Below are 27,676 nucleotides of genomic sequence, written 5' to 3'. Positions count from 1 at the left end.
TTCCACAGGATGGTATGTAACTTTATTTTTCTACCATAATAATTTAAAGTATTTACACACTGCACACTCACTGTTTTACACAGATACTTATTCATATACCTATGAACCACATCTAAAGGTTTCTTTGCAAAGACTCTACACACTGTGGGAGTTTCCAAGCATAACAAAGAGAAGCACAAAAAAATGTTTCGAGTCTTTTAAAGACAGCCACGTGGAGCATCTGTGAAAACCAGTGTTTTCCCACAAGTTTAAGCTCCCCCAGAAGACGTCTTAACAGCTACATCCTACCTATGTGTTAGTATGACCCGACACTCTTCTGGTTAAGGAGGATTTCAAAAACCAACATGTGCAAGTAGCATTTTCTTTAGACATTCTACGAAAGAAACTGGAGAAAATAAACCAGGCCCTTCTCTAGAGAAATACCTGTATTTCTGAAACAGTTATCTGTGGGGAGGACCTCAGTGTCATACAGAGATACTGACTATAAAGGGAGAACAGCTAAATACACTGGTACTAATAATAGTGATGTAGGATGCTTTTAAGCATCCTTTCCAGGTAAATGATATGGCAAAACAACCCAATTTTCTTTTCCCAACTATTAGCAGAGGTGGTTGTTTTGCTTTCCCTGAAAAGGACAAAGGTATATTAATCATATACACTCTAAACCCAGATACTGTAGAAAACTTCTACTGTTTTTACTTCACTTTTAGACTATTTGCACAAAAATAGTGGTTAGAAGTACCCTAAATATTTTTCCTTCATTCTACTCAATTACGTAACAAAATTACTAGCTAACTATAGCTTCTAACCTGGCACACGATTCTGTAAGTGAACAAATGAAGTCACGGTTCAGAGCTGATGGTAGGTAGGCCCCCGGTCCAGCTCTTATACAAGGATAACAGGTTTGGGTTTCAACTCTCTGTAAGCAGGATGCCTTCATGATTTTCCCAGACTGGCCAAGATTATTCTCTCATATACCAGAAGATGGTCGAGAGGAGGCTTGCCACCTCTGGATGAACCCACATCTCCATCCTGTGACTGATAGATCAGTTCACAGAGAAATAGAACTTCACAAAATGACATCCTCTTTCCTGCCAGTCTGGGCTTCTGGCAGTGCCACTCATCAACAGGACACGGCAAAAGGAAGAAATTACCTGGCCAACTAAAACTAAGCACAATCTTGACCCAAATTGCTGTGAAATTTCAAGTTCACTAACTTTTGTTTGCATTTATGTAAATGATTAGGGTAAAGTATAAATATTACCACTAATTCTTGTAACCATACATTTATATTTTAGATGTAACAATATAAACCTACCTATCCTGGAGTCCATGTTCTCAGTTACTGTTCTTGCCTTTTGTTGGTGGTGTTCTCCTTTTGCAAGAGGTGCCAACAATGTAATTGTAGAGGCAAGGAGTTTCTCATGTAGCTTGGTGAAATTACTATAAAGTAAAATGACTAAATAATAGTCACCTACAGATGTTAAGAGGGAGAGTTATCTGATTAAATGGAGAGGCCACCTGGGGTGCAATACTGCCCAGTGCGAATGTCTGGACTAACCAGCACCCAGATTTAGCTACATACAGTCAGGCCAAGGAAGCGCTTCTGCCATGAGCACCCTAGTCCACTCCATTACGCACACAGATGTGTCAAAGACTGTGAGGAAGACCTCAGTGTGGGGGGCAAGGAAGAGGAGAACTTTGTGATGGGATCTGGGCCTTGATATTAAAGAATCTAACAAACCCCAGTCCCTGGGATCCTAAAGTGAGACTGAGGAGGGCTTACTGGGCGTGAACACAGGGGGCAGTGTGTTTCCGAGCCCAAATAGCCGAGGAAGAGAAGGCTGAGAATGCGGGCTTGTACAAATTACAGAGATAAGAGCAAGGCATGAGCACTGAATTTATGTTTTTGCGTTTTGTTCGTTCAATGTAGAATAGAGTTAAAAGAGGGAAAAGCTGCAGTTTAAACAAGGACACGGAATGACAAAAGTCTGAGAGCTGCCGGGGCCTAGCAAGATGCCTGGTATTTATCTATGAAATTGTCATCACTAGCCCCTTCTGACCTATAAAAACAGCAGTTTTCATTCAACCTACCATACTATAAGTGCTCAGATATAACAATCCTAGTTAATAAGAACTGTACTAACATTCTCCCCACCCTCTGAAAAAGTGACAGCTGTAAAAGAGGGAGAGGGCGTCCTAGAATCAGTGTTGAACAGCCAAAAGCACCTGGAGGGGGGTTAACTGTCGTCCTTCCACATCGAGTGAGGGCAGAAGAGGGTAAGGAGCTAGTTCAAAGGAACGAGGCAGCTGCGCCAGGAGGCGGCAGGTGAAAGCTGCGTGCGCGGGATGAGCAGCAGTGGGAGAGGACGGGAGGGCGCAGCCAGGAAGAGCTACAAACGACGTCGCCGGTCATCTTCAAAGGGAACGCTGCGTACGGTGTCTGTGCACGTGTACTATATACATACTAACCAGGTACACACATAAATATTTAATATATAAAAAATAAAGTGCTTTCTAACAGGTCCCCAGGCAGGGACATTATAAAACATTTCACAAAACTGCAAAACAAAATCGATACAATCAAAGAACACTACATCCAACAGATGTGAAAACAGTCAAACACAATATGTACAATCAGGTGGGTGTCCCAGGACAAACATCCTGTCATATACATGGTATATACATATATACTCTTTTACTCAATATATTATGACAATATATATTTTAAAATTTTGTTATAGACAAAAACAGAAACAAAACAAGAGACAACCCCTACAAAAACACAATAAGGATGGAGCACGCGAGGCCTAGACTGACAGACAAACGGCTGTCTCCACGGGGAGTCCCGCGACCACTGCTTGGGAAAATGTGCCAGCGTTCCTTCCTGGGGTGCAGTGCCGCCACGTCTTCCAAGGCACTGTGGGCTGCGGCGGTGAAGTTGGCATCCCCTGTGGTGAGCAGGTCAAAGACACAGGACTGGAAATAGATGTCCTTCACCGGCATCTTCTCGTGGCATTGAGCGTTAGCAGTCTCCAGTGTGTAGCCATGCCAGGCCTGGGCCGAGGACGTGTGAGGCAGGCTGTGCCCCAGGATGGCAGACACCTGGCCCTGCCCGTCATCAATGCGCTCGCTCAGGGGGCAGCCGTTCACACACAGCTGCAGGTCCTGGCTCTCCTCGTAGGACATGGCCAGGTCTTCAGGCATGCGGACGGCGAGGGTCAGGTAGCGACCCAGCTGCCGCACGAACACCGTGGTCCCTATGTAGCGAGCGTGCATCTCCACGTAGCGGCCGCTCTCCCTCTCCACGATACGCAGGCTCTTGGTGTCGCCGTCCCCTCCACTGGTGCTGCCATCCACAAAGGCAGCTGGCAGGTCATCTGTCACAGCTTGGTATACTTTCTGATCTGTACACTCGCGGTGGGCTTTGAAGATGATGGTGATCTGTGGGAAGGAACGCGTACAAAGTTTAACACGATGGGAGGGATACAGGACGGTGCATCCTTGTGTGGCAAGAGCTGCTCTCCATTCTGGAGTTGAATGGCTAGAGACAGAATCTCCAGACTAGGCCTCTTTGCTTCTGCCTTGCAAGTGAATGGTGTCGCTGTTAGGGGAACTTTTTAAAGTCCTATGTATTTGGAATGATAATTTAACACAGATCCGGGGAATATGCCTCAGGAAAAAATTTTCATTTTCCTAAGACAGAACAATGCTGTTGTTGGGATACAGGCAATTTTTATTGGTAATTTATATCTTGTCTCTTCCAAAAACAGGTGAGCTGTGGTAGAGCTCTAAGAAAAAAACATTCCGTTCTCAGTTATGCAGAAGCTCTAAGTGGCTTAATTAACAATAAACCTACCAGAACTTTGATTTCTAAAAAGTTTCTCCCTTGGACCCTAAAACCATATCCCATGACTCATCACTACAAACTTACTTATAAACACTGAGGGAGGAAATGGAAAGCTGAGGAGGGGGCCATCCCAGCAACAGCTACCAATCATGTGCCTCAGGAAAGATTTCTCTTAAGTCCCTTAATCAAATGTTTCACATGACTGGCTAATCGCTGTGACAGCAAACTCACTTAGCAAATGCAGCTCCCAAACACTGGCAGGGACTAAATACCCTAAACCTAGTTACAGCAAATGTTTCCCCCAAACAGCACGATGGCCCTTCGACTTCTCAGAAATCTGTTCCCCAGTCAACTCTCAACCCTCCAAGTTAAGCAGACAATTCATGGAGAAAAAACTGCCGATAATACAAAAGCTTCCCTTTAGTGAACCGATTTTATTTCCTTCATTAGAACAATTTTTTAAAAAATGAACTTTGAGCACCTCTGTCTCCAACATCCTCAACATCTCTGCCGCAGGGGATGGAAGGAAGATGACGAGGAAGAGACAGGGTCTTCTGGGTCACACAGGTGGGAAAACGGTCCCCAAGGGGAAAAAAGACTATGCTTTGAGATCTGAGTTATTGTCAATAACTGAGGTAACAGCTTATTATTCTTTTTTTTTTCAGAGAACTATTTTATTTTAAATTAATTTTTACTGGAGTATAGTTACTTTACAATGTTGTGTTAGCTTCTACTGCACAGCAAAACGAATCAGCCATACATACACACCTATCCCTCCCCTTTTGGACTTCCCTCCCATTTAGGTCACCACAGTGCATTAAGTAGAGTTCCCTGTGCTGTACAGTACGTTCCCATCAGTTTTCTATTTTATACATAGCATCAATAGTGTATATGTGTCAATCCCAATTATTCTTTCTTCTTGAAGAAAAAAAAAAGTATCAGGTGACTTCAGTCAAGGAGGGAGGTAGACAAGCCAAACACTCTACAGATTACTCTGGATGGAGGGAACCTTCCACCTCCTGCAAGGGGACTAATCAAAACAATAGACCCTTGTTAAAAAGGCCATGCCGGCCCCCTCCCCACCCCGCTCTCTACAAGTCCTCACTACCACCCTCAAGTTTATGTCTGAAGGGCTTTTCCCCCAGCCCGGCCAGCATTTGCTCACACTATTTAATTCCACATGTTACCACCAGTGTTACCTGACTGGAATTTTCCAGCCATATCATTTCACTTCAGCCAGTTATAAAGCCAGATCTGAACCAGCTGCACTGTAGCAACTGGTTAAATTCATATCCGTTGTTTGCAGCTGCAACTAAAAGCCAGACAATGCACTATGAAAATGCTTGGTTTTCTCCCTTCCTAATTACCGAGCCACAACTTAATTTCATGACCAGCCTTCTTACATTTCAACACCTTCCTAACAACCTGAAGGAGGTGTACCAGAGATGATTTCAGGAAATTTGTTGTGCATCCAACCATATGACCTTCCAGAGCGAGTGGGATTTTGAGCTAGATATCTAATGGGACTATAAACTAGATTTATTTGGTGGCTCTAAAGACAGTTTGACAAGTGCTTTTTTAAGGCAAGCTGGGATCCCCTGGAGGTGAAAAAGATTTATTCAAGTAAATTCTGCACCTGAAAGAGTTGAAAGTTAATACAGATGGCTACAATAAGAGTAATAGACACTTCATACAGCCACTCTCCTCATTTTCAACTAGAACATCCACACTCAAAGAGTAAATGAACTCTTCTACAACAGCTAGGCCATTTGTCCTTCCAGTCTAACAAACCTCAAATTTAAACCAACTTGGCATTATCTGCAAGAATTAAGTACTTTTTAGTGCACCTTAGGAAAAACACAGAGGAATTAGTTTTGTTGGGACAACACACCAGAGAGATCCAATTCCAAACAAGTTTCCAAAAAAGGCAAGCAAGGGTCAATATTAAGATGAGTGGAATAGTTCCAGCTCTCACCAAGTCCACCAATTCCAACTCAGGAGTCATTTCAAACACTCTCACGTTATTGTCCTCTGCTATGCCAGTGACACTGACAGTAACTCCTATACTTCTAGAAGATCAAGTAAAACTTAAAGCTTGGGGCTTCCCTGGTGGCGCAGTGGTTGAGAATCTGCCTGCTAATGCAGGGGACACGGGTTCGAGCCCTGGCCTGGGAAGATCCCACATGCCGCAGAACGGCTGGGCCCGTGAGCCACAACTGCTGAGCCTGCGCGTCTGGAGCCTGTGCTCCGCAACGAGAGAGGCCCGCGCATCGCGATGAAGAGTGGCCCCCGCTTGCCACAACTGGAGAAAGCCCTCGCACAGAAACGAAGACCCAACACAGCCAAAATCAATCAATCAATCAATCAATCAAACATACGCATCTGATTCAAGATCCTCATTAAAAAAAAAAAAAAAACAAAAAAACTTAAAGCTTGACCTCTGCATACTATCTACACTTACAAAATATTCCAGTTTACCTAATGGATTTTTGTCTGTCCAATTTCCTAGGAGTGATTTTCTCTAGGAGACAATGAAGCTGGTATTTCTCTTGTTGTTCCTCCTTTAGGTGAAATAATTCGCACGGAGCATATGTATAGAATTAGCCCTTGAATCAAGATGCTGAGGGTAATGAAGCAACCTCAAAGCATGAGAGAGGTTTCCTGAGTGGTCCTCTGTAGTTTAAGTAGGTACTGAAGAGATACCTAGAGATATAATCAATGTAGTAGAAAACACTAGGTAACAGTTACACGTGACTTAAGTTTTGTAATGTAATTTCATTCCTCATACAATTAATTACAACTCGAGGTCTTAAAAAAGCAGGCACTCAGCCATGAAGGGCCAGAAATTCATTTTCAGATTCTGTCTCCCTCTTCAGAAAAAAAACCCAAAATTTATTCACTCTCAATAATTCTTACTTTAAAAACACTCAAAATTTAATTGGAATGTTTGGTAATTCCACACGTTTTATATTTCCAACTAGCAGCTGTCAGAGGGTAAAAACAGGACATTCAAAATTGTATTCTAAAGCTCTCAAACAGATAATTTAAAAACACCAGCTATGCTGCTTACTTTCCCCCCTCTATGAACTGATCCATATGCTGTAATAACTCAATTTGGCACAGCTGTTCTATGCCACACCATTTATTATTGATGGATGGCATTTCTGTGCATTTAAAACACCAGTGCCTTTTGTTAAACCTCCCCTGCCCAGCCCCTCCCAACCCTCACCTCAGACAAACTACTCCAGTCCCCTCATTCATTTTTAATGTTTCATTCCCTGAGATCTTTACCACCCAACGGGTCTCTTAGGAAGAGCAAGACAGCAGCTACAAATCAACCTTTCCACATGAGTAAGGCAATAAGGATTTAAGGTTTGCTGTGAAATACCAACATTTAGAGGCAGCTGCCTCTCCTTTCCACCAGGAAAATAAAAAAAAATTAAATGAAAACGACACAGCCCAGAGAACCAGGCATTGCCTTGGCAATGCACAGACAGAGCTTCCCCAGGCTCAACAGCCTTGCAAAGTGCTGCACAGAAGTTTTCAAACAGTAGAATTCCCCACAGACTGTGCACTTAACTATTTGTGCTTATTGTATTTTGGAAGAAACATTTATTGGTGTTTAATCAGGCCATCTGGCACTGCAAGTGCAGGACCTTACTAGATTTCTCTAATACCAGAACTGGGCTTTAAGATCAAGGGACTCTATCTCTTGGATTAAGATGGGCCTGCAAACCAAACTGAAAGTCACAGAAATCAGCCTGGAACATAGAGAAACAATTTTGATATGTACCTAATTAAGATTCTGCTTGTGTTAAGGAAGCTAAAATTAATTTTATTTCATATAATTAGCTGATATGTCCACTTCCTCAGATCCTCTGGGTGCAATTATAGGTTGAAAAAACAGGCGACTATTGGAGAATAAGAGAACGCTGTGCCCATGGCCCCTTTGCTCTTACCAGATCAGTGGAGTACAGCCTCTACACTCAGTCCTCAAGGCTGAGCAAAACAAGAAACCATTCCAACAAGAGTGCATACTTCAAAGAAATAAATACACGTGCTCTATCTCCAACTCTAAAACACATAATCTTAACTTCAGAGGGTCAGTTTTTCTAAATGTTGAGAAGTCTGAGCCTAGGAAGCGCTGAAGCACCATAAGGAAGTACCTCGGCTGGACTGGGGAGAACTCTGGATCTCTCTCCCTTTTGTGGAGCAGGAAACAAAAGCATATTCATCTACAATAACTTTCTGTTTGAACAGTTTCATACAAAACCTAGGAGAGTATCTGTACCATACTTAAGGAAAAAATGTTGCATTGGTTAATAACTGATGTCATTGATAATTTTTCTGAAAAACTAAGAAAAAAAATCTGCCAGGAAGGTGTGAACTCGATGAACCGAATGTAATTTTACCATTGCGACTCAGCCTACATATCAGCTATCTACCTATAGGAAATCTGAACTTAAGATCTACAAGAGTAGGACTAGGACAAGAGGGTGGCAGGTTAAAAATCTTACTCTAGACTTCTTTTAAGTCCTGAATGAGACTATAAACATCTCCTACCTTCTAAGGATATGAAAATAGGTTTCTCTATGCTCATGAGTCTCTTTCCACAGAGCTCTGTTCTAGGAGCATTTACAGGATTCCAGAGAAACGGAATGGATCAGACTTATTTATTCTTCAGTATTGCCCTAGGTAATACATGCAGGAACAAGGGCTGCCTTGGCTGCTGGAGGGGTTCTTGGCAGCAGACGGAGAAAGAAGAAACCAAACCAGAGGGAAAGGACACCCACAGTTGAGGCTGCTAGGGTGGTCCAGGGGAGAAGCACTAAGCTCAGTGGCTGGAAAGAGCATGTGAGAGAGAAAGGGAAGCAGGCCCAGGGATGACACATAAAAGGGACAGGCAAAAAAAATGTCGACTTCCAAAGAGCAATTTCTGTACACTTAAAACAAGGAAGGCTGGAAGTAGAAATAGGCTCAGAGACAGGGAAGCTGGCCAGCTTCCTTGTACAGACCAGAGCTGAGTTTGGGGAGGAAAGCCTCCCTCTGGTCCTCACAGTCTTGGCACTCAGAGAACTCCAAAGGGAACTTCTTGTTTGTTTGTTGTGTTCGGACTTTGCATTGAGGAGGCCAGCAAACGTAGGAACTCACTACGCTTCTATGCGAAGTTAGATATGTGTGGACAGTATTACAGGCCAAGGCTGCCACGGTGCTTTAGACCAGAGGCTAAAAATATTCTGAAAGGTGACAGCCAGGGCCAGAGGCAGTAACTCTAGGGGCAGGAATCTGCCCTAGCAGGTCTTGCTTTCAGGGATCTCCCTCCTAATTGGGCGGGGGGTGGGGGGGTGTGTGGGGGATGGGCACAGGGCCACAGATCCTCAGGCTCTAGCAGGACCTCAGGCAAATGCTCTGGGCCTAGGTTCAGCACAGCTGTTTCCCAAACCAATGGGGATTAGGAAATCACAGCCTCACTGATCATTTTTCAGTTTTGGTGATTTAAAAAGCAAAAGGGCTTGAAGGTCTCCACAATACACTCATACTCTGTCACTTGTAGGTTCAATTTCAGGTTCCCAGGGCTGTTAAAAAGAAAAGCAGCGGCTTCCCTGGTGGCGCACTGGTTGAGAATCTGCCTGCCAATGCAGGGGACACGGGTTCAAGCCCTGGTCTGGGAAGATCCCACATGCCACGGAGCAACTAGGCCCGTGAGCCACAACTACTGAGCCTGCGCGTCTGGAGCCTGTGCTCCGCAACAAGAGAGGCCGCAACAGTGAGAGGCCCGCGCACCACAATGAAGAGTGGCCCCCGCTCGCCACAACTAGAGAAAGCCCTCGCACAGAAACAAAGACCCAACACAGCCAAAAATAAATAAATAAATAAATAATTTTTTTTAAAAAAAGAAAAGCAAAGCCCAGGAACGAGGTGGTTAGAGGGAGTGACCATATATTCCAAGAAGCCAGTTAACTGTAAAGTTACAAAACAATATCCTTCTGTCTTCATTTTCCTGAGGCAGGGAGAGGGGAAAGCATGGACACCACATAAATGCACATGTGTGCTTATGTGTGTACTCACACACACCTTTAGACGGAAAGATTAAACCCTGACCCCCTTTTCAGGAGCACATGCAGAGTAGATGGGAAGTTAGTATTTAAATGCTGTCACAACAATTCTATCCACAGTGTGCATACTAAGTTCCAACACTGGAAGAACCCCACCAGCAGTAGCAAAGGTACTTTGGGCTCCAACTCTTAAAATAACCAGCTAACTGGGACATACAGAGCTCCTCTCTCCACAGACCCAATTTCACCTGAAGTTCTTTCTAGACCCAACAGCATCATGTTTTCACTACAAGGCTCTCCAGCTAAATTCTGCATCTTAGATGGGTGCTGCTATTCTTGTTAGTTATTACTTACTGACAAGCTGAGCAGTTTAAGAAGTCCTGAAGTTACCCCACCCATGAGAACACAAAATTCAAAACAGTGGAAGAGCAAGTTCTACTACAGTCAAAACAAATAAAGACAAAATGGGTAAGGTAGCATTTTTCATCGTTCAACACGGTAGGTAACTATCCCACATTCCGCACAGGCAGAAACTGTTTGGTTAGCATTAATTGAAGCCAACAAAAAAAGTACCAACCATCCAATGTTTCCTTCTTGCCCCTTCCTCTCAAAATGTTAACTCAAAAGAAAATTTAACAGGGCAGAGAGAAACATTTGGAAATGTGACAGAAAAACAAGTTCTAACTCTCAGCTGTGCATCAGACTTGGCCTCCTGCCTCTGGTTTAAACTATGGAGGAGTGTGGATTTGTTTTAAAGGAGTAGAGGCCCACAGCACTCGCATGGAATCCTGGCTGGCTCAGGCAGGCGTTGGGTTAATTTCACTTATAAATGGGGGATTACGAAGGTCCTTTTTGTCCTTCCAAACCACATCTGGGACAGAGGGAGTGGCACAGAGAGATTCAAAATATAAAACTGACAAGATACACAGACACAAATTTTATACATTTTTAGACAGTTTCCACTAACATCTTCCGTGTTTCTTCATTCTATTCCAGAGAATAGAAAGATGATAAAAGACTCATTACCCAGAGTACATGAATCTGTATGAACTATATAAAGGTGTATCTTGTTTGGAAAGTGCAGCATAAAGAATAACCAAGGCAGGCCCATTTTCACCTTACAAAATGATCTTTCACACTTACAGATACATCATGGAGCTAATAATTTCTCCTTCTTTTCCTGCTTCCTTTGCCCACATATACTTTTACCTCCAGGCAATCTGTTGAAGTTTCATATAGTTCTATGAAGCAAAGTTGAATAGTTTCTGGGCCTGAGACCTTACAATCCAATACAAACGAGAGCTATGCAGGAAACAGAAAAGGACAAATAGGAATACTACCACCTGGAATTATATCTGATTTCTGCTTTTCTAAAAACTATTCTTTAATGTTTCAATATTATCTCTACAATAAATAAATTCAGGGAGGATAAGGTTATCTAAGACATGTTTTCATGTGTCTTAAAGATGAGATGGAACCCTGAAAAAAATGAATTTAACTAAGAACTGGTGACACTGATGGTCAAATTCCCTAGAAAGCTTTCTGGTATTAAATCAAAGGTCAACAACCTTTCAACAGTGGCAGCCAGGGTTCTAGAGCCTGCTAGGGTGTACAGGAGTGAGGAGACCTGGGTGCACATGAGGGGCCACCTGAACAGTGGGAGGTGAAAAGGGAGACTGTGACAAATCCTAGGAGTAAGAACACTGACCTGTGATGGTGACCAGTGGGGACAGTCAGGCCCTGGGTACAGTAGCCCATCTCTCTGGCCCAACCTCCTGGTCCTTCCTGACACCCGAGACAACTCGCAGCACTTGGAACCAGCTTATAATGTGGGCCAGCAATGTTCTAAAAAGAAACCCTGAAAATGGCTCCCCCCACCAACACAAACCCCCCAATTCTCCACTGACTGCTGCAAAGTTTAGTTATGTGCTTAGACTGAGGCAGAGACAACATTCACCTCTGCATCTCTCATACACAATAGGCCCTTTAATGCTTGGTGTTTCAAATGCAGCACCACATTATACATTTTATCAGAGAAATGAATATAGTATACGAGCTGGGAGCTACAACTGCAAACTTCTTTCCCATCTGTTCTGCAATATGCCTCAACTGGTGTTAGAACCTTTTTTTTTTTTTTTTTTTTTTCTTTTTAGCGTTTCTGCAAAACAAGGAGGACCATGACAAGATGCAAATCCTAAAAAGATGGCAAGAATTAGCTGCGTAACAGATCATCATAACAAAACAAAGAGCAATCTCAGATTTTAAGGATTAGTTACGATGTATCTGCAAGACAGCTTGTGCTCTCTGGAAGGAAAGGGCTCTATATTCTCAAAGAAACTGCCACGTGTCCCTTCTGTAACAATGTAGCATGTAAGCACAGTGTCCATGTATTCAAAACACAAACCGGCAGACTGAAGGATGAGGCATCTTCCTTAGTCCACAAAAATAAGAACGATCACCACGGTGTAGCTCACATTGTCTCCATAAAGATACTAAAAACTGGTTACAAAAACTTGGCTACAAAAAAATGCACTAGGCCTAGAGTCAAGAGAGGACAGATTTCCAAACCTTGATCCAAAGATATGCCTAAAAAAGACAGTGGAAAGCCTTTGCAATGCAGGCGCGTCTGGCTCTGATTTTGTAACCAACAGAGAATGACCCAGAACATTGGTTTACATGCCCATTTGGTTGTCGAACAACAGTTCATGCTAAGGGGCATCAGAAAGGAGCACAGGATCCAATCATGCTCTAGGACCCTACAGTGAAGAGTATTTTATCATCAGGGAACACCTTGGGTTATACAGTTTGATGAAGATAGTAAGCAAGAATGGGTCAAAGGGACTAAGTCTTCCTGTATCTCTAGTATCATCAACCAGTGGAAGTTTTCAGGAAATTTCCCAGAAACTAACTAGAGTTCGAGACTTAGGGATAATTATGGACTTTCAAGACAGGGTCTCTTACCATGCTTTGGATAGGCACTGAAAGCTACTGCCCATGGGGTCACTGGGAGCTGGTGGCCCATGGCAGCAGCAAGAATTTACAAGGCACCTCAGAGTACCCATTCACCTGGCCAACAGCCACCTGACTTGGTCAAGCACAAAGAACACACCTCTTCCCCAAAGTCAAACTGCCTGAAGGTAAACCACCTTCTCTCACTAAAGGATGAAGTACAGAAAAATCTGAAGATCTATAAAAGGACCTGCTGTCAACTCAATCTCCCCTCCTATTTGCAGTTTTGTTTCACTGAGTTTGAAGAACAGCATACAAAAGCTAGAGTGATGAGAAAGGACATGATTACGTTAAAACAAAAGGAAAAACAAAGCAAAGGTATACCAATTATTTGTACAGAATAATTTTTAAAATATTGCCATTGTTTAGGTATGTAATAAATTCATCCTTGAAATTTTTTGGAAAAGGAATCATTTTAAATGCACCTGAGAGACTGGTGTTTTTAATACATGTTACTAGGAATACATTTGTAAAGTGCAGAATCCTTTCATAAAATAATTTATACCAAAATCACCTTCTGTAATCATGGCATATACAATTCCTTATTAAATCCACATAAACAGGGATACATAGTTACAGAGAATGAAGTAAAAAGGAGTTGAGACTGAGAGGCTGGCAAAGAGAATGTGGAAGAGAAGGTACAGAAGCCCAGCATCCCCACAGCTGACCTGGTTATTTACCTGTGTGAGGCCCAGGAGAGATACTGGCATTGTGTCCCCTCCCCACCCCCAGCCCAAAACTGAAAATGCTTTTCTTCCCACGTAGCCAGCGCTGCCAGTTCTAAGACTGCCCCCTCTCTCATCTCTCTCCCGCAGAGTGCCTGCAGGCCAGAAGCTGCCCCTTACAGCCAAAGGTGTAGAAGGTGGCCCAGAGCTGACATGGATCTCAGCAGAGGTGTGCAGGTGTGCCAGGAACCCCGGCAGCCCCAGGGCGGGGAGAGACGAAAAAATAGCCCTGGTCTCCCCTTTAGGAACACATCTAGCTGGCAAGGTGGCCAACCATGCAGACTCCTGGGAAGGGATCCCTAACAGGCTGGTGGAGGGTACGACATAAACCCAGCGGCCCTGAGGAGGCATACCTGCACACAGCATGACCTACGTTTCCCAGGGAAGGGGGAGAGAAAGTAGACAAGGGAAGATGAGGCCAAACTGTCAAGCACTGCAGGTCTTGCTGCCCTACACTCACTGCTTGCCATGTGGATAAGGAAAAGTCTTAGCTAATAAATGACCCCTTGAGTATACAGGTGACTCTGTAGTTTAGATTTTTTTCTCCCCAAGCTTTGTCTTTTCGTGATGAGGTTTGAAACGTGGGTGTTCAGGGGCAGGCAGAGCTCACAAAGACAGCCTTGAAGATGACTTGCTTAAGAAGCCAGGTTACCAGGACTGAGTTGCCTTAGGGACTTCCCTGAGCACTTCACTAGACCTGAGTCTAGTGCTTCAGTTTAGTGCTGAAGGTGGTGAAATGAATGTTTGCTTAAATACTATAATTTCGGCATCACAAGCAGCCAGCCTCTATGATATGACATCATTGGTCAGTCTTTAAATCTAGTGACACTGAGCACATAGGTCATTAAAAATGCTTGACCACAGGATGACACAGTATCTGCAATGTGCAGTGCTGGGTTATCCAATAGCTGGTCTATGTATGTGTTTAAGGTCTCAGTAAAGCTGGGACTCATATAAAAAATTCTTCTTAAAGGTTTTTTGAAAACAGTATTACAGTAGACATCAAGGGAAAAAAAATAGGTCTTTTCTGGAACTTATTTCTTATGTACTTTTTTGTCTCATTGTTTTTATTTTTATTGCCATCATTTTTTCATTGCTTAGAATTTTTAAAAGGTTTTATTTTGGCCCTGGGTTGGTAAAAGGAAATTGCAGTGCAAAATTTTAGGCCTTTGTTTGGTTTCACCAGCAGAAGCCATACCAACATGGAGACAGGCCCTCAACAGTAACCTTCCAGATGCTTTTGGGGGCTTTGGAGAGAGTTACAAAAAGAAGAAGGAAAAAAACAACTACTAGAGGTCATAGACTAATTTGTTGCTGAACAGCATGGACACCAGATGTGGGGAAATACTTTCCAATAGTGCAATTAAAGACCAAACATTCTCACTGTCTGCTTGAATTTATGTTAGAGGATAATTTTTCCCCTCTCCTTTCTGGAATGGGTAAAATCTTTGATCCTTACCAAAGTGAGGGAGAAAACAAATTGTATTTATTTATTTGCTAAAAACTATGAGAGATTCAACCACAACTGAAACAGAATAATCTAAAGTACTTCAGTGTCGACTGTTCCGTTTATATAATGTTAATACTCATAAGGTAACCAGTTGTCCCCAAATATTTTCAACATGATCAGTAAAAAGTATAAAATTTTGAAAGGTTGAACACCAAATAGAAGTGACATGTGACTGGATGGAAGGCTTGGAAAACAAAACTTTGGGCTTGTGAAAAGAAACAATATAGCTGACCCCTGAACAACAGGAGGATTAGGGGCAAAGACCCCTGTGCAGTTGAAAATTCACATATACCTTTATAGCTGGCCCTCCGTATTGAGAGTTCTGCACCCAAGGATTCAACCAACCATGGATCGTGTAGTACTGTAGTATTTACCACTGGAAAAAAATCCACGTAAGTTGACTGGTGCAGTTCAAACCTATGTTGTTCAAGGGTCAACTGTATTTTCCCATGCACACAGCACTTATTAATCTCAAAAGTATCGTTTGAAGGATACCACTCCAAGCCCTCAATTATTTACACAATGATTTTGATGATTTTCTACATTCTTAATGGAACTGTCTTCTTGAATTTTCAGTGTTATGTCTTTCCAAAGACTATTCCCATGTTTTATATCCTATGACTGCAATAATGATGGATTTTTTGCCCATGGCTTGTCTTATGACTTCATAATTATATTAACTTCATATAATAACATACAGCAAATACATATTTTAATATACAGATAGGAAAAATTATTTGCATACTTGTAAAACACAGAGGAAGAAAAGTTTGAGATATAAGGTTTGGAAAGGCAAGCTTGGGCTTTATTGGGAGTTGAAGTGTAAATAGTTTTAAGTTCCCCTAAGATGCCTAGACTGATGTAATAGTCTTCTTTGTTCAGAGCAATGACTTCTAATCTTAGATTTGTGACACCCCCGGGGTGTCTCCATACACCTCTGGAGGTGCTGTAAAATTCCCTCCACAAAATGTCAAGTAAAATAATTTAAATTCACTTAATAACTATGCCACATATGTTTGGAGGCAAGGGAGGTGTCCTGGAATCAAAAGAACAGTCGTAAGTATTATAAAAGCTTGTTCCCTGTCAATTATATTTTAGTCTAAACCAACTGATGAAAAGATAAACAAAGGAAATCAAGTAAGATGAGAAAACCTGTATGTGTGATTTTGTGGTTGGAGGAGACAGCGAAGGAGCTGCTTACTTGGGACACTATTTTCATGGACAACCCTTTTTGACTGCTTTATTTATTAACACCTGAATTAGCTCAGACTGGCAACTGGAAAGCCATTCATAGCTCCTCTCCACCTACTTGCACTAAGACACTGGTGCCTTAAAACTGGCTTAGAGGATCTCTATTCAGTATTAGTTTCTTTAAAACAAACAAACAACAACCACAGACACTGGCAGCTAGACAGGGTAAGCTTAACTTAACTATGTCAGTTTTCCCCTCAGGCTGACTTACATTTTTATCCTGAGATTACATGGGGTTACATATCACTGCTCTGCAATATCCAATTCTTAACTTCCTTGGTCACCACTAGGTTAGGAACTAAAACACCACTGTGGGCTTGCCACTGAGAAGCTGGCTTATAGCCATCACATTTTACTATAGCTTCCAAGTTCCCAATAAAATTTCCTGGTGGGTTATTGCCTCTGGCTTCACAGTGTTCTTTATTCAGAACACCCATTTCAGTCATCTGATAAATCTGAACATGGATTTCTTCAAGAGCCACACACATCTGCACTTAAAAATGACACCACTGAAAAAAAAAGAACTTTTTTTTTTCATTAAACAGGCCTGCCTTTTCCCTAGAGAACCCAACTTCAATGTTTACTTTTTATTTTTCATATCACTGCCTATTTAAATTTAGACCCACATTTTACATAGGCCCTAGAATTCCACTGAGAGATTCTTTTACCAAGTAATTTTCATTTAATCCTTCATCCACCCTGCGTGCCAAGATGACCAAGAGAAGCTCCTTTTAAACTAGGTCTTTTGTATCACACTTCAAAAGTTGTCTGAGGAATCAAACATCTGAAAGTTATAGGAAAGAAGAAAAAAGTACACTTGCCTTATCTGTAGCAGTAGCACTGGATCCAGGGACCACGGGCACATTCGTCACTTGAACTGAAAGATAATTATTATCTATGAGTGGCCAGGCCCCTTCCACTTTGCACGTCTGGAAGTGATCCTTGAAAGTTCTAAGGTGAGGATCTCCGAACAAGCCACAAAAAAGGTAATTGGGAGGGTTCTGGTCCCCTCCCCTGTGTTCTCTGGCTCCCATGTGGCTATGATAGTTACAAGGGTCATGGGTCACTTCAGGGTTTGTGGAGGATGTGGGTCCGTCCTTAGAACAGTTCCTCTGGCTCATGAGGTCACTGATACCCAACACAGCAGAATGGTATACTAGGTTACCACGGCAGGCTTTTGAAGTTCGCTGGGTGCAGCCGGCATAGGCACGCAGAGCCTTGCAAAACTCAGAGTCAAAGCCATCAATGGCAGAGTTCAGGTGTGAAGTCAGGGACACAAAGTCCGTGGTACATTTCTGGATTCGACATTGGGCTGGCTGTTGGCAGTCACCTATGAGAAAGAAGATAAGAACAAACATTTTTTAAATGCTTCACAACTTCCTGAGCTACATGAGAAAATGACATTCTCCTCTGGGAACTGTTTGTTCTATTTCATATACTCCTATTTTAAGCAGGCCTTCAGAAATAGGGTTGTATTGTGCTTCTTGGCCTCTCACAAAGTAAGCCACTGGGAGAAACACTGCATGCAGCTAGTTAACTTGAAACTAAAGCATGGGCCATTGTGAGTAAACAGGAGTCTAGCCCAGTGTTCTTAGGGTAAAATTACAAGGGAATGATAAACGAAATATTTTATCAACTTTGCTATTGTTTATAGATTTTGAGAAAGATGTCTTTGCTTTAAGACCAAGTCAAAGATATGAACTTTGTTTTGATTTTGAAAACTGCTAAGTAATTTGCTTTGGAAATCACTGTCTATGCACAAAACCACGAGCAAAGCCTGCACACCTCAGGGAGGGGAAACTCCTAAATTACAGCATGATTAGTTAAAACACCTTTACCCTATTCTACTATGGCTATAGGGAAAGAATATCAGGAAAAAAATCCAGGTACTAAGTTATTCTGCATTTCTTGAGGAATGTTTATCAACAAATTGCATATATATTAACACTTAATCTCCTGGTTTCTATCAATACAAAGTGTAAATGTTCCCTTAAAAAAATGAAGTGATTGATTTGACCAAGCTAGGTATTCACTTATCCCATAGCATCAATCACACTAGGATTCCAGCTCCTAAACAGTTCACCAGTAAAAGTACACTGAATCAAAAAGTACATAACACTGACAGGTGATCCCACCAACTATGTTTTTTCCCAGAAACAGAACCAGAGACAGAATTCTTAGAGTATATATAAACGACTTTTCCCCTAAATCAACAATTCACATAAACTTAATGATTTAAGTCAAGCTAAAATGAAGTAATGAAAAATCATGTGATTACTGCCCTACTATTTAAAAAGTCAGTTTTCAAATTATGGTCTGCCCCTAGCTTCTCATATAAAAATTTGTAAAATCTCTCAAAGCACAAAAAACACAATGAACTGCCAATACTAGGTCAGTGGTGTGCACCAATCAGTTTAACACTATATTCCTTAAAATGGGAACACCAGAATTACTGAAAAGAAAAATAATTTTCTTTATCATCCACCTCAAATTTTATACAAATGAACTGTAACACGTATTTGTATTACTTGCACATTCTTCATAGGTCTCTCAACCATGGAGGAACCTCAATGTCAAGTCTTAGGTTCCTTATATGAGAAATGAGTAGGTTGTTCTACAGTAAACTCTGTGATCTTTTCTAGGCATAAAATATCTATTGTGGGGGGGAAATCAGTCAGTAGAATATTATTAAATGTATAATTATTCAAGATTTAGGCATAACAAAACTTCAGGATAATATCAAGATTTAGTACTTTATCTGATAACCCTAATAATCATCTTAGAAAGATATTTTAATCTTTTCAGTAGTAAACTGCTTTTAAATCTGAATAAAATAGCCTGTAATCTCTGCTCATGGCATCAGCTGGGGAAACAAAGGGTAGGAAATGACAACCTCTTAAGGCACTTCCCCAACCATTCTTAAATTTAAAAAACCAAAAAGGGAAAAATATAGTCAAGACTGGATATTTGATTTAACACGAGTAAAAGAGAAGATTAAAATATTTTAATATTTTGGAGCCATGAATTTACAGCTATCACTAAATCGCACTTAAAAAAATCAAATACATATTTATGTGTTTGGTCCCTTTTATGTTTGCTCATTCCAAAGTTGATATTTATAGAATTCTTCTCTATAAAGTAGATCAAATCATTTTTCAACTACTTTTACTCAAAAAAGCAAAAATGTGAACAAAAAATACAACCAACCAACAACCCCCAAAATGGCATTAAAGCCATTTTACAGATGGGAAAATCAAGACAAAGGGACACTAAAGGCCTTGTCCTGGCTGGATTGTAAACAGCTAGTATGAAGCCCAGAGCATGGTGCCTTTCCTCAAATCCTGTTTTCATTCCTCCACATGTCACATCTCTACTAAATGCCTGATTCTCAAGACAGTACTTGATAGCTTAAAAAAAGACATAACTACAGTATCATTTCTTTTAAAATCAGCTTCACAGTAAGCAGTAAGCAAGAAAATAAAATATGGGCCAAGATCACTCAGTAATGAACAGTTCTTGGACAACATATAAATGACAGCAGAAGAACTTTCTGCTAAACTTGCAGTGCCTATTCTTTTTTATGGCCTATAAAATCTAGCCAAGCATACACTTACTAATAATTATTTCAAATAGTAATAAAATATCAGAAGTAAGACCAGCATGGAAATGCAGATGCAATTGTTCAGAAAGGAAGAGAAAAGCAGAATTTAGATTCCCAGCTCCTTTTTTGTTCCTTTCCTTCCTCCCCCGTCCCTTTTTCATAGCAGGTGGGTGCTGATTCCTTTGAGAAATCTCACATAAAACAGAACTCCTTGGGTTCCTTTGTATTGGATGAGGTTTCTAACAGACTTTTTGAACAGAGATGATGGGAGGGAGGAGGGCTAACTAGAGAGAAAGTGCATTTGGGTCAGCAGTTTCAGCCCCATCACGGCTCCTGTATAATGACTAATTTGCAGCATACACCCAGAAACATTCAGGCTTCATGAATTTATAATGACAATGCACACTTTGCCTGTTATAGGCGGTAAAGTAAGCCTCCTGTCAAAATACCAAGACAATGCATAGCAGAAACAATTTCAAGGATGCAGCCATGAAGGCCATGAAGTGTATGAGTAAGCAAGGAACTCCCATATTGGATCTCCATTCAGGAAGCGCAGAGGTTTGCTTAAGGAAAAAAAAAAAAGTGAATAAAAGTATTCTTTTCATTTCCCAAGGGCAGAATTCAAAATCTGCAGCTACAGATCTATTTTTCAAATCAGATCATCTATGATGTGACAGTATTTTCATTCCGGTAAATGAAACCTACTAAGGGATTTGTGGGTCTATAGCTTTCATTAATGATCCAGACATAAAGACCTCACCATTCAAGACAGTTTCCTCAACGTCCAGACTGCACGTGTGAATCTGCAGCCCAATCATCAGTTTATAATAAAAGAAATCAGATACGCTGAAGTGAATTAAGTGAAATGCAGAGCCATATGGAGTGCAGAGGCAAATTATATGGATCCAGGCACAAAACATATGGTAGCCCATCTGCAAAGAGCACTCGGCTAGGCTCCCTGCTCTGAGGAGAAACAACCCCTGCATTTCAATAGCACTGCTCTTCAAAGAAATCTCTCAAAAAGGAGCCCTCTTTTCTATAACCAGGTTAACTGCTCCATTCCAACAAGCTGTCCACAGATATCACTCACCACAGCAACTCTGGGTAGAATCTAATGGTGACTTCAGCGTGAGCACATTAGGATACTGAGAGGAGTTTCACATTCCAAGCTCTTGCACTAAGGCACCTTAATTTTCTAAACCTTTACACCAACTTCTTAGGCCTTTCACGGGCCAGCGAAGAACTATTCAAGGACCACATTCCAATCCTGTTATAGGACCCAATGGCAACTAAAGGAAACGATATCCAAGTAGTCAAGAGGGACCCAGTCCTGCCTACCACTTCAATTTCCATTTCAAGAAACCTACACTTTGACATTGTGGACACTTATTTTTTTCACACAAAACCCTCCTGAGTAGATTTTTTGACACGTCATAAAAAATTTTCCATGTAACCATAAGCAAACTGACTTTATTTTCTAAGGTTCTAAAGTCACTAATTTAAAACCTTAATCATTGTAAAACTTGCTATTTTACACTCTCTATTAAGACCTCGGTCTGTTTCCACAAGTGACAGTGTTAAAATGCAGCTGTTATATCACAATGCAAAGTTACGCAAAGTAAATTAAGTCACCTCCTCAAATGCCACATTTTTTCCCCATTACTTAAAAGACCTCCTGGATTTTTAACACCGCTGCTATGACTTAGTAAATAAATAAAAATTACTCCGTATGGGTGGCATTAAAGTTCAGTATTTTCCAGATCAGAGCGTTGTGACTGCTGTCCTACAAATACAGGACAAAAAGATCTAGAAGGAAAACTTACCTAATGCTCTAAGTGTTCTCAAACTAAAAGATAAATTACCTTTCAATTTGGTATTAAAAAAATTCTTTGTCTAGACCTGCTCCTAGAAGTGGTACTTATTTGCAAAGAGGGTCCTAGATTTTTTCCCCAGCTTTATTGAAATGTAACTCACATATAACATCGTGTTAATGAAACGATTTTAAAAAGAAAAGTAGGTTAAAACATGCTAAAAGGCTCATCTTCGCTAAGAAGAACGAAGAAGGCTTCCTTCGCTGAGAACAGATTTCTCACCGCTGCTTCCATAGGGGAAGCGCCAAACCTCCAGAAGGCAAGACATCTGTCAACCTCTCCTGGAACCCGAAAACACGCGGCTAGCCACAAAGCACGAGTTTTTCCAAAGAGGTTGAAAGCTGAATTAAAAGCAGCTTTCGCAAATATGAAAGAAGTCCCAGTTTAAAAAAGTTTAAGTTACTTCGAGATTAACCCCCAGGTTTTCCAGCTCTGGTGAAAATCTTTCCATCTGGTGCGATTTCTTCGCCTCGTCGCCACCCCCAACTCCAGAGAAGCAGCACAAGGCTTCCTAGTCACCCCACCGAGGAGGCGGCGGCGGCGGCGGCGGAAACCTGATCCCAGCCTGACTTTCAGTAAACACCAATGCAGAGAGCAATAAAGCATCCGGAACATTTGTCTCGGGTGCGCAGCCCCCGCCCGCTACATCTTTGATAAGTGGCTGTTGGAGGGGAGATTTATCAACGGTCCGAGGAGAAGGCGGGGAAGGCGGGAGGGAGGGGAAGAGGCCCCTCCTCTGCGCCCTGGGCGCTCCGCTCGGTCGGCGGGTGTGTTCCTGCCGCCGCCCCGCGAGCCCAGCTAAGGTGCATGGCAGGGGCTGGTGAGGCCTTTCCCGTCGCGCCACGCCGCCTTCCGCCCCGGCAAGCGCCTACGGGACCGGGGGTGTCGGGGAACAAAGCACTCGGCCCTAGAGCTGGCTCCCCTCGCGCGCGCGCCTCATACCTGCGTGAAGCAGCCCGAGGCTGAGCAGCAACAGAAGCAGCAGCGCCAGGGGCGGCGGGCAGAGCCGGAGGCGGGGGTGCTGCTCAGCCCCGGCGGCAGCGGCGAGGGCGGCGGCGGCGGCGCAGGAAGATGCTGCTCTCAAGCCCATGCCCGTCCATGCAGGTCTCGTGGGCTCCGGCGAGGGCGGCGGCGCGGGCGCCGTGGCGGGTCCCGGGCCGTGGCTGCGGCATGGGCCGGAGGACACGCCTCGCTTCCTCTTCTTCCTCCTTCAGGCCCGCGTCGGACACGGGCCGCCGCCACCGCCGCAGCGAGCAGTGCGCCGCGGGCGGAGCGAGTTGGCGGCGGCGGCAACAGGGCGCAGTGGCATCGTGGCGGCCGGAGACGGCGGCGGGCGGAGGGAGAAGGGGCAGGAGAGAAGACACAAAGACCGTGAGCGAGTGCGAGGCCCGGCCTGCAGCGCGCGGGCGCCCTGGCCGCGGCCAGCGTGGGCTCACCGGGCGTGGAGCTCGGGTGTGGGCGAACAGGAGGAGCACCCAGCTCCTGCCAGCGGCCACCGCCGGCCAGGATATCTTTGCGCGTCAGCTCAGCGCTCAATCAATCTCAGCCCCTCACTGCCGCCCCGCCCGCCCTACACCCGCCAATCCGAGTCGTCCCCACCCCGGCCTCGCCCCTCCCTCTAGCTCCATTGGCTGAGAGGCGGGCGCTCTGGGCCCAGCCCGCCACTCGTAGGACCCAAAGCGCCCGCCCCCCCGTGCCTCCTCCCTCTTTCTGCCTGCCCAGTGTAATTCGAGTTCCGCGTCCGCCCGCTGCGAGCCCTGTCCTTCGCGCCCGGGCCCAGCCTCCCTCCGGCTCCCTCCTCTGCTCTCTCCTCCACCCCCTTCTGCGATTTACTGTTTCCTCGCGCCCAATAGAAACAGGCGACAGCAACTTTGTCCTGGCGTCGTTACAAAGGCACCGGCCTTTGACCTCTCCTTGAATTAATGTGATCAGGTTCAACCTCCCTCCATGACTTTTATCAAAAAATTTTTTTTCATCATCCCCACTCTGTCCCTCCAGCTCCAGCTACGGTTCCGGCTCCTTGGAGGAAGCGGGCGCTTTTACCCTGAGCCTTGCGGCAGGTCCCTTCGCAGCCAATCACATCTGCGGAACCGCGTTCCGAGCCTGTTGCGGACTTTTGGTAAAGCTAGCACCCAGTCGCGTTGGAAATATGTGACACAAGGTCCGGAACAAATCGGATGGGCTGGGAGGGTACCCGCCAGCTCCCGGCGGAGTTCGCTGGCAGCCGTACGAGGCTCCGGTGTTCTTGTTCCTTTGACATTTCCCTTCCTGAAAGCTGCGGGGAGGGGTCTGAGAGCGGGCGAACTTCAACGTGTTCGGCTACGGTGTAATTAGATTAATGAGGATAGTGAGTTTTTAATGCAGTGTAGAGTAATTATGCCATGATTTCTTGTTGCTCAGTGGCTTTTCCACAAATTTTCATCGTCTATTAGCAAATTAACTCAATGGAAGGTCGGTTTCTACTTTTGCGATTGAATGCATCCAAAAACGAGGGAAAACCAATTGTCTGCCAGAAAAGAGGTTGCCAGTGGAGATACAGGAAAGCATGTTGTGAGGTTGATGATAGGTTCTAATTTGTTATGAGTAGGTGTGAAGTGGTATCTAATCTCAAGAATGGCCTCAAAGGCCGGGAGCCACTTCGTACTGCCCTTGTCTTTGCCCTTCCCCAAAGGCAAAGGGCTGCCATTTTAAATTCACTGATATCCAAGTCACAGTCTGCAACCTTACCTGCTACATTACTTAGAATCTCTAATTAGGAATTTCGTATCAACCACGGACATGTTAATATTCCACATGTTAAAAAGTGCTAATCAATGGACCAGGATAATTGAGGGCAAACCTTCCAACGCTCCAGCTTACTCATCAGACGCATTCTGAATTATACAAACCACTAGGTCCCTAATGAAGGATGCCTATCTATTTTTACTGCAACTTTTCATTACTTACTTATTACGTACCATGATGACTCAAGTGGTAAACACACCTTTCACTGCCCAAGATATAATCCAAACCTTGTGTGTATCTATAATATGCTTAATAGTAGCTTCAGAGTTGCCTGGAGAAATGACTTTTTGGGGGGAGTTATCTGATGATTTTTAGATGATACTGTGTTGTAAATACTGTTAAATCAAAAATTTACTCTTACAATTACTACATATTACAAATGAAATCAAGTTAATGAAATACTGGTAAGTGTCTTTTAAATAGTAATCAAATGTGAACACTATCTTTCAAAGTATTTTGCTAGCAAAGACTAACAGTAAGATGTTTCTTCTTCCTTAACCCAAGATTTAATTCGACCCCTATGAAAGAAGCATCCTACTTTATTGGCCATACATTAAAACATATAACCAAGAGTTAAGGATCAAATTCAGTTTAGTTTGAGTCTTTTCACTCCTGATTTTCTATGATTCCCCCCTCCTTTCCTCTTCTCCCTCCTACATCCTGCTCCTTAAGTACACCGATGCTCTAGATTTTATCAACAGAGGGCACCCTCGAGTCACTGCAAATCCTGGTGTCCTGAAATGGAGCTGTTGTTCTTTAGAGGAAAAACTTCATTTCTTCTAAGGCACTTTACTGCTCCTATGTTGTAAAATTTGACAAGCTTAATATTTATACGCCTAACAATTCACTTTTTATTGCTGCATAAGTGTTCAGCCTGCTAGAGGAAAATGTTAATTTTCACAATTAAACCGCAAAGTGGTTCCTATTTTCAAGACATTAGTCTAGTTGACACATTGGCGGGGTAAATTCGGACTGTGAGCAAGATCCCGAATCAGCTTGGGAAGCAAGAGCGTAGTGAATGGTCACTTACAGCGCATCCACTCCCGCAGCTAGTATGCTGCAAGTTAAGGAGGATTTTAAGACTCTACAAAGAAAAATCTGGGGAGGGAGCTAGAACACAAACATAAAATCGATGACTTATAAAAGTTTTTATATTTTAATCAGGAAAAAAATCGTGAAGTGACAGCTTGCACAACTCACAAATGAACCCTGTTTCTTGCCACTTGTACTCTTTCCTCCTGCTTCTTTGTTTTCAGGAAAAAAAGATGAGACTGGAACAGTATAATTAGGGGACACAGCAAAGCATCCGTGCAAAATGGGTAGAATTAAAACACATGCCAGCAACATTAATGGATTCTAAACAAGATGTGGTTTCTTTTCCTGAACCTTTACATGATGTCTTAACTGTTTCCCTGTTAATATACAGAATCTCCATTTCCAGAAATCTAACACGAGGTCCCTAACAGATCACCGTAGGCAGAGGAGCCAGGAATCAGACCCGGGGTTGCGATTTGTGCAACCCATTTTTGAGTAAAGGTTCCCCTGCTGCTCCCCAGTCCACCCTACGCAAGGCAGGGGTGAAGGAGCCCGGAGTCCGACAGCCCAGCGGCAAGCAGCTTGTGTATTGTACTTACATCATTCTTAACCCTTCTGCTCCTGGAGGGGGCTTGGCGGGATCAGGGGATCCCTGAGCTCCGGAACACGCAGGACCTGGGTGTGAGAGAAGAGTCCCAGAGCCAGGGGTAAGCGCTGCGCCCCCGGAAGGAGAGGGCCCGAGGCGTGCGTGGGGCTCATCACCCGAGCGTACACAACCGGCCCCCGCGATCCCTTCGGGCTCAGCCGCGGCTCGCACCGCTCAAAGCGGCAGGTGCAAAAAGCATTTGGGAGTCGCTTGCCAGCGCGCGGAGGTAATGCGCTTCCTGTCCATTTATCTCAGGAAACCAGCGCAGCCTTCCCTTCCAAACAAAATTAACCTCTCATTACCCAGCCACTCATTCCCGAGAAGGTCTTAAAAGCTTTACCAGCTCGCTAATGTATTTAGGCTTTTCTTCCAGGCAAACGCAGCCGCTGCCGCGACTGCCATCAGCCCCGGGGGTTCCTCTGAGCTCCGCCGGGAGCCAACCGCTTACTTCCCCCCAGCCTCCAGGCTGGGGAACTCTGGCCAACCCAAATCCCAGTTTGTTCTAATGGGCTGACCCGACGCCCCTGAACCTACTTCATGCCAGAAGCAGCCCAAACAAGTTCCCACTAATTTCACAAGAGCCCCTCGTATCAAGTCCTCAGCTCCCCTATCCTCAAGGAACGAGGGAGGGTACCGGGGAGAAACTTCAATAGCAAGCTGTCCCCGGGGAGTGGGCGCTGACTCCCCTTTGGAGCGCCAGCCCTGTGCGCAGCGGGGGCGGGAAGCACTGATCAGGGGCGTGGGGGTAGTGTTAGCTATGAGCCAGCCGATTCCAAGAGTGGAGAAGCAAATGTGGTCCTAGGTCTACACGGGGCAAGAAGGGGCCTTTTGGAGGGCTGGGGTTTTCTCACCCTGGTTCCCGCCGCCCCGAGGCTGGCAGATTTATACCACACAGGTGGACGGAGACCTAAACAAAATAGTCCCGGCCGCTGACTGCCGCTCGCCCCCCACGTCCCTCTGGCCCACCGCAAACTTCAACAAAATAAACAACTCACCACAGGCATTCCCTTGTCTGCAGCGCGACGCTTGCCAGCTGGGAAAATAAGCCGCAAGCCACGCGGCCGGGGCGCTGAGGGGGCCAGCGCGGCGCCCGCTTCTCTTCCCCAGGTCGGGGCGGCGGTAACCCGAGGCAGGAGGGAGGCTCCGCCTCGGGGGCTGCTCTCCCCGTTCTCCGACTGCTGCGTGAGCGCCCGGCGAGCGGCTGCGCCCTTCCGGCTGCCGCGATGTCTCCGCTACCTCGGGGAGGGGGCGGGAGGCAAATCCTTCGATTCCGTCTTGCTTTCTCCAAGCTGCTCTCTCTTCCCTCCGGAATCAAAGACCAAACCTAGGGGCCTCCAC

The 27,676-nt window shown here is 44.0% G+C and overlaps 1 protein-coding gene across 3 annotated transcripts; it reads right to left on the bottom strand.

Annotated features, from left to right (window-relative positions):
* RGMB (repulsive guidance molecule BMP co-receptor b) lies at positions 1-27,676 on the bottom strand. Of its 3 annotated transcripts, XM_057541307.1 has the most exons (5): positions 27,334-27,676; positions 26,292-26,367; positions 22,816-23,081; positions 17,223-17,731; positions 1-3,444 (listed from the first exon to the last, which is right to left on the bottom strand). In XM_057541307.1, exons 2-5 carry the CDS (start codon positions 26,294-26,296, stop codon positions 2,776-2,778), a joined length of 1,449 nt encoding a protein of 482 aa, XP_057397290.1. In that variant the 5' UTR covers positions 26,297-26,367; positions 27,334-27,676; the 3' UTR covers positions 1-2,775. The 3 variants fall into 3 exon arrangements, with proteins under 3 accessions (XP_057397290.1, XP_057397291.1, XP_007197552.2); XM_057541308.1 differs by lacking the exon at positions 27,334-27,676 and having other exon boundaries at positions 26,292-26,435; XM_007197490.2 differs by lacking the exons at positions 26,292-26,367; positions 27,334-27,676 and having other exon boundaries at positions 22,816-23,406.

The sequence above is a fragment of the Balaenoptera acutorostrata genome, chromosome 2 (assembly GCF_949987535.1).
Source record: "Balaenoptera acutorostrata chromosome 2, mBalAcu1.1, whole genome shotgun sequence".
NCBI classification, from domain to species: Eukaryota; Metazoa; Chordata; class Mammalia; order Artiodactyla; family Balaenopteridae; genus Balaenoptera; species Balaenoptera acutorostrata.
The sequence above is the reverse complement of the archived record's forward strand: the minus strand, read 5'-3'. Positions and strand labels throughout refer to the sequence as shown.

Bases quoted from the DNA above. Each gene is read 5' to 3' on its own strand.
- RGMB (XM_057541307.1), bottom strand. The intron at 17,732-22,815 runs GTATGAGGCGCG...TCTTTCTCATAG, and splicing joins CCTCGGGCTGCTTCACGCAG to GTGACTGCCAACAGCCAGCC. The intron at 3,445-17,222 runs GCAAGTGTACTT...TCCTTCCCACAG, and splicing joins GTGCTACTGCTACAGATAAG to ATCACCATCATCTTCAAAGC.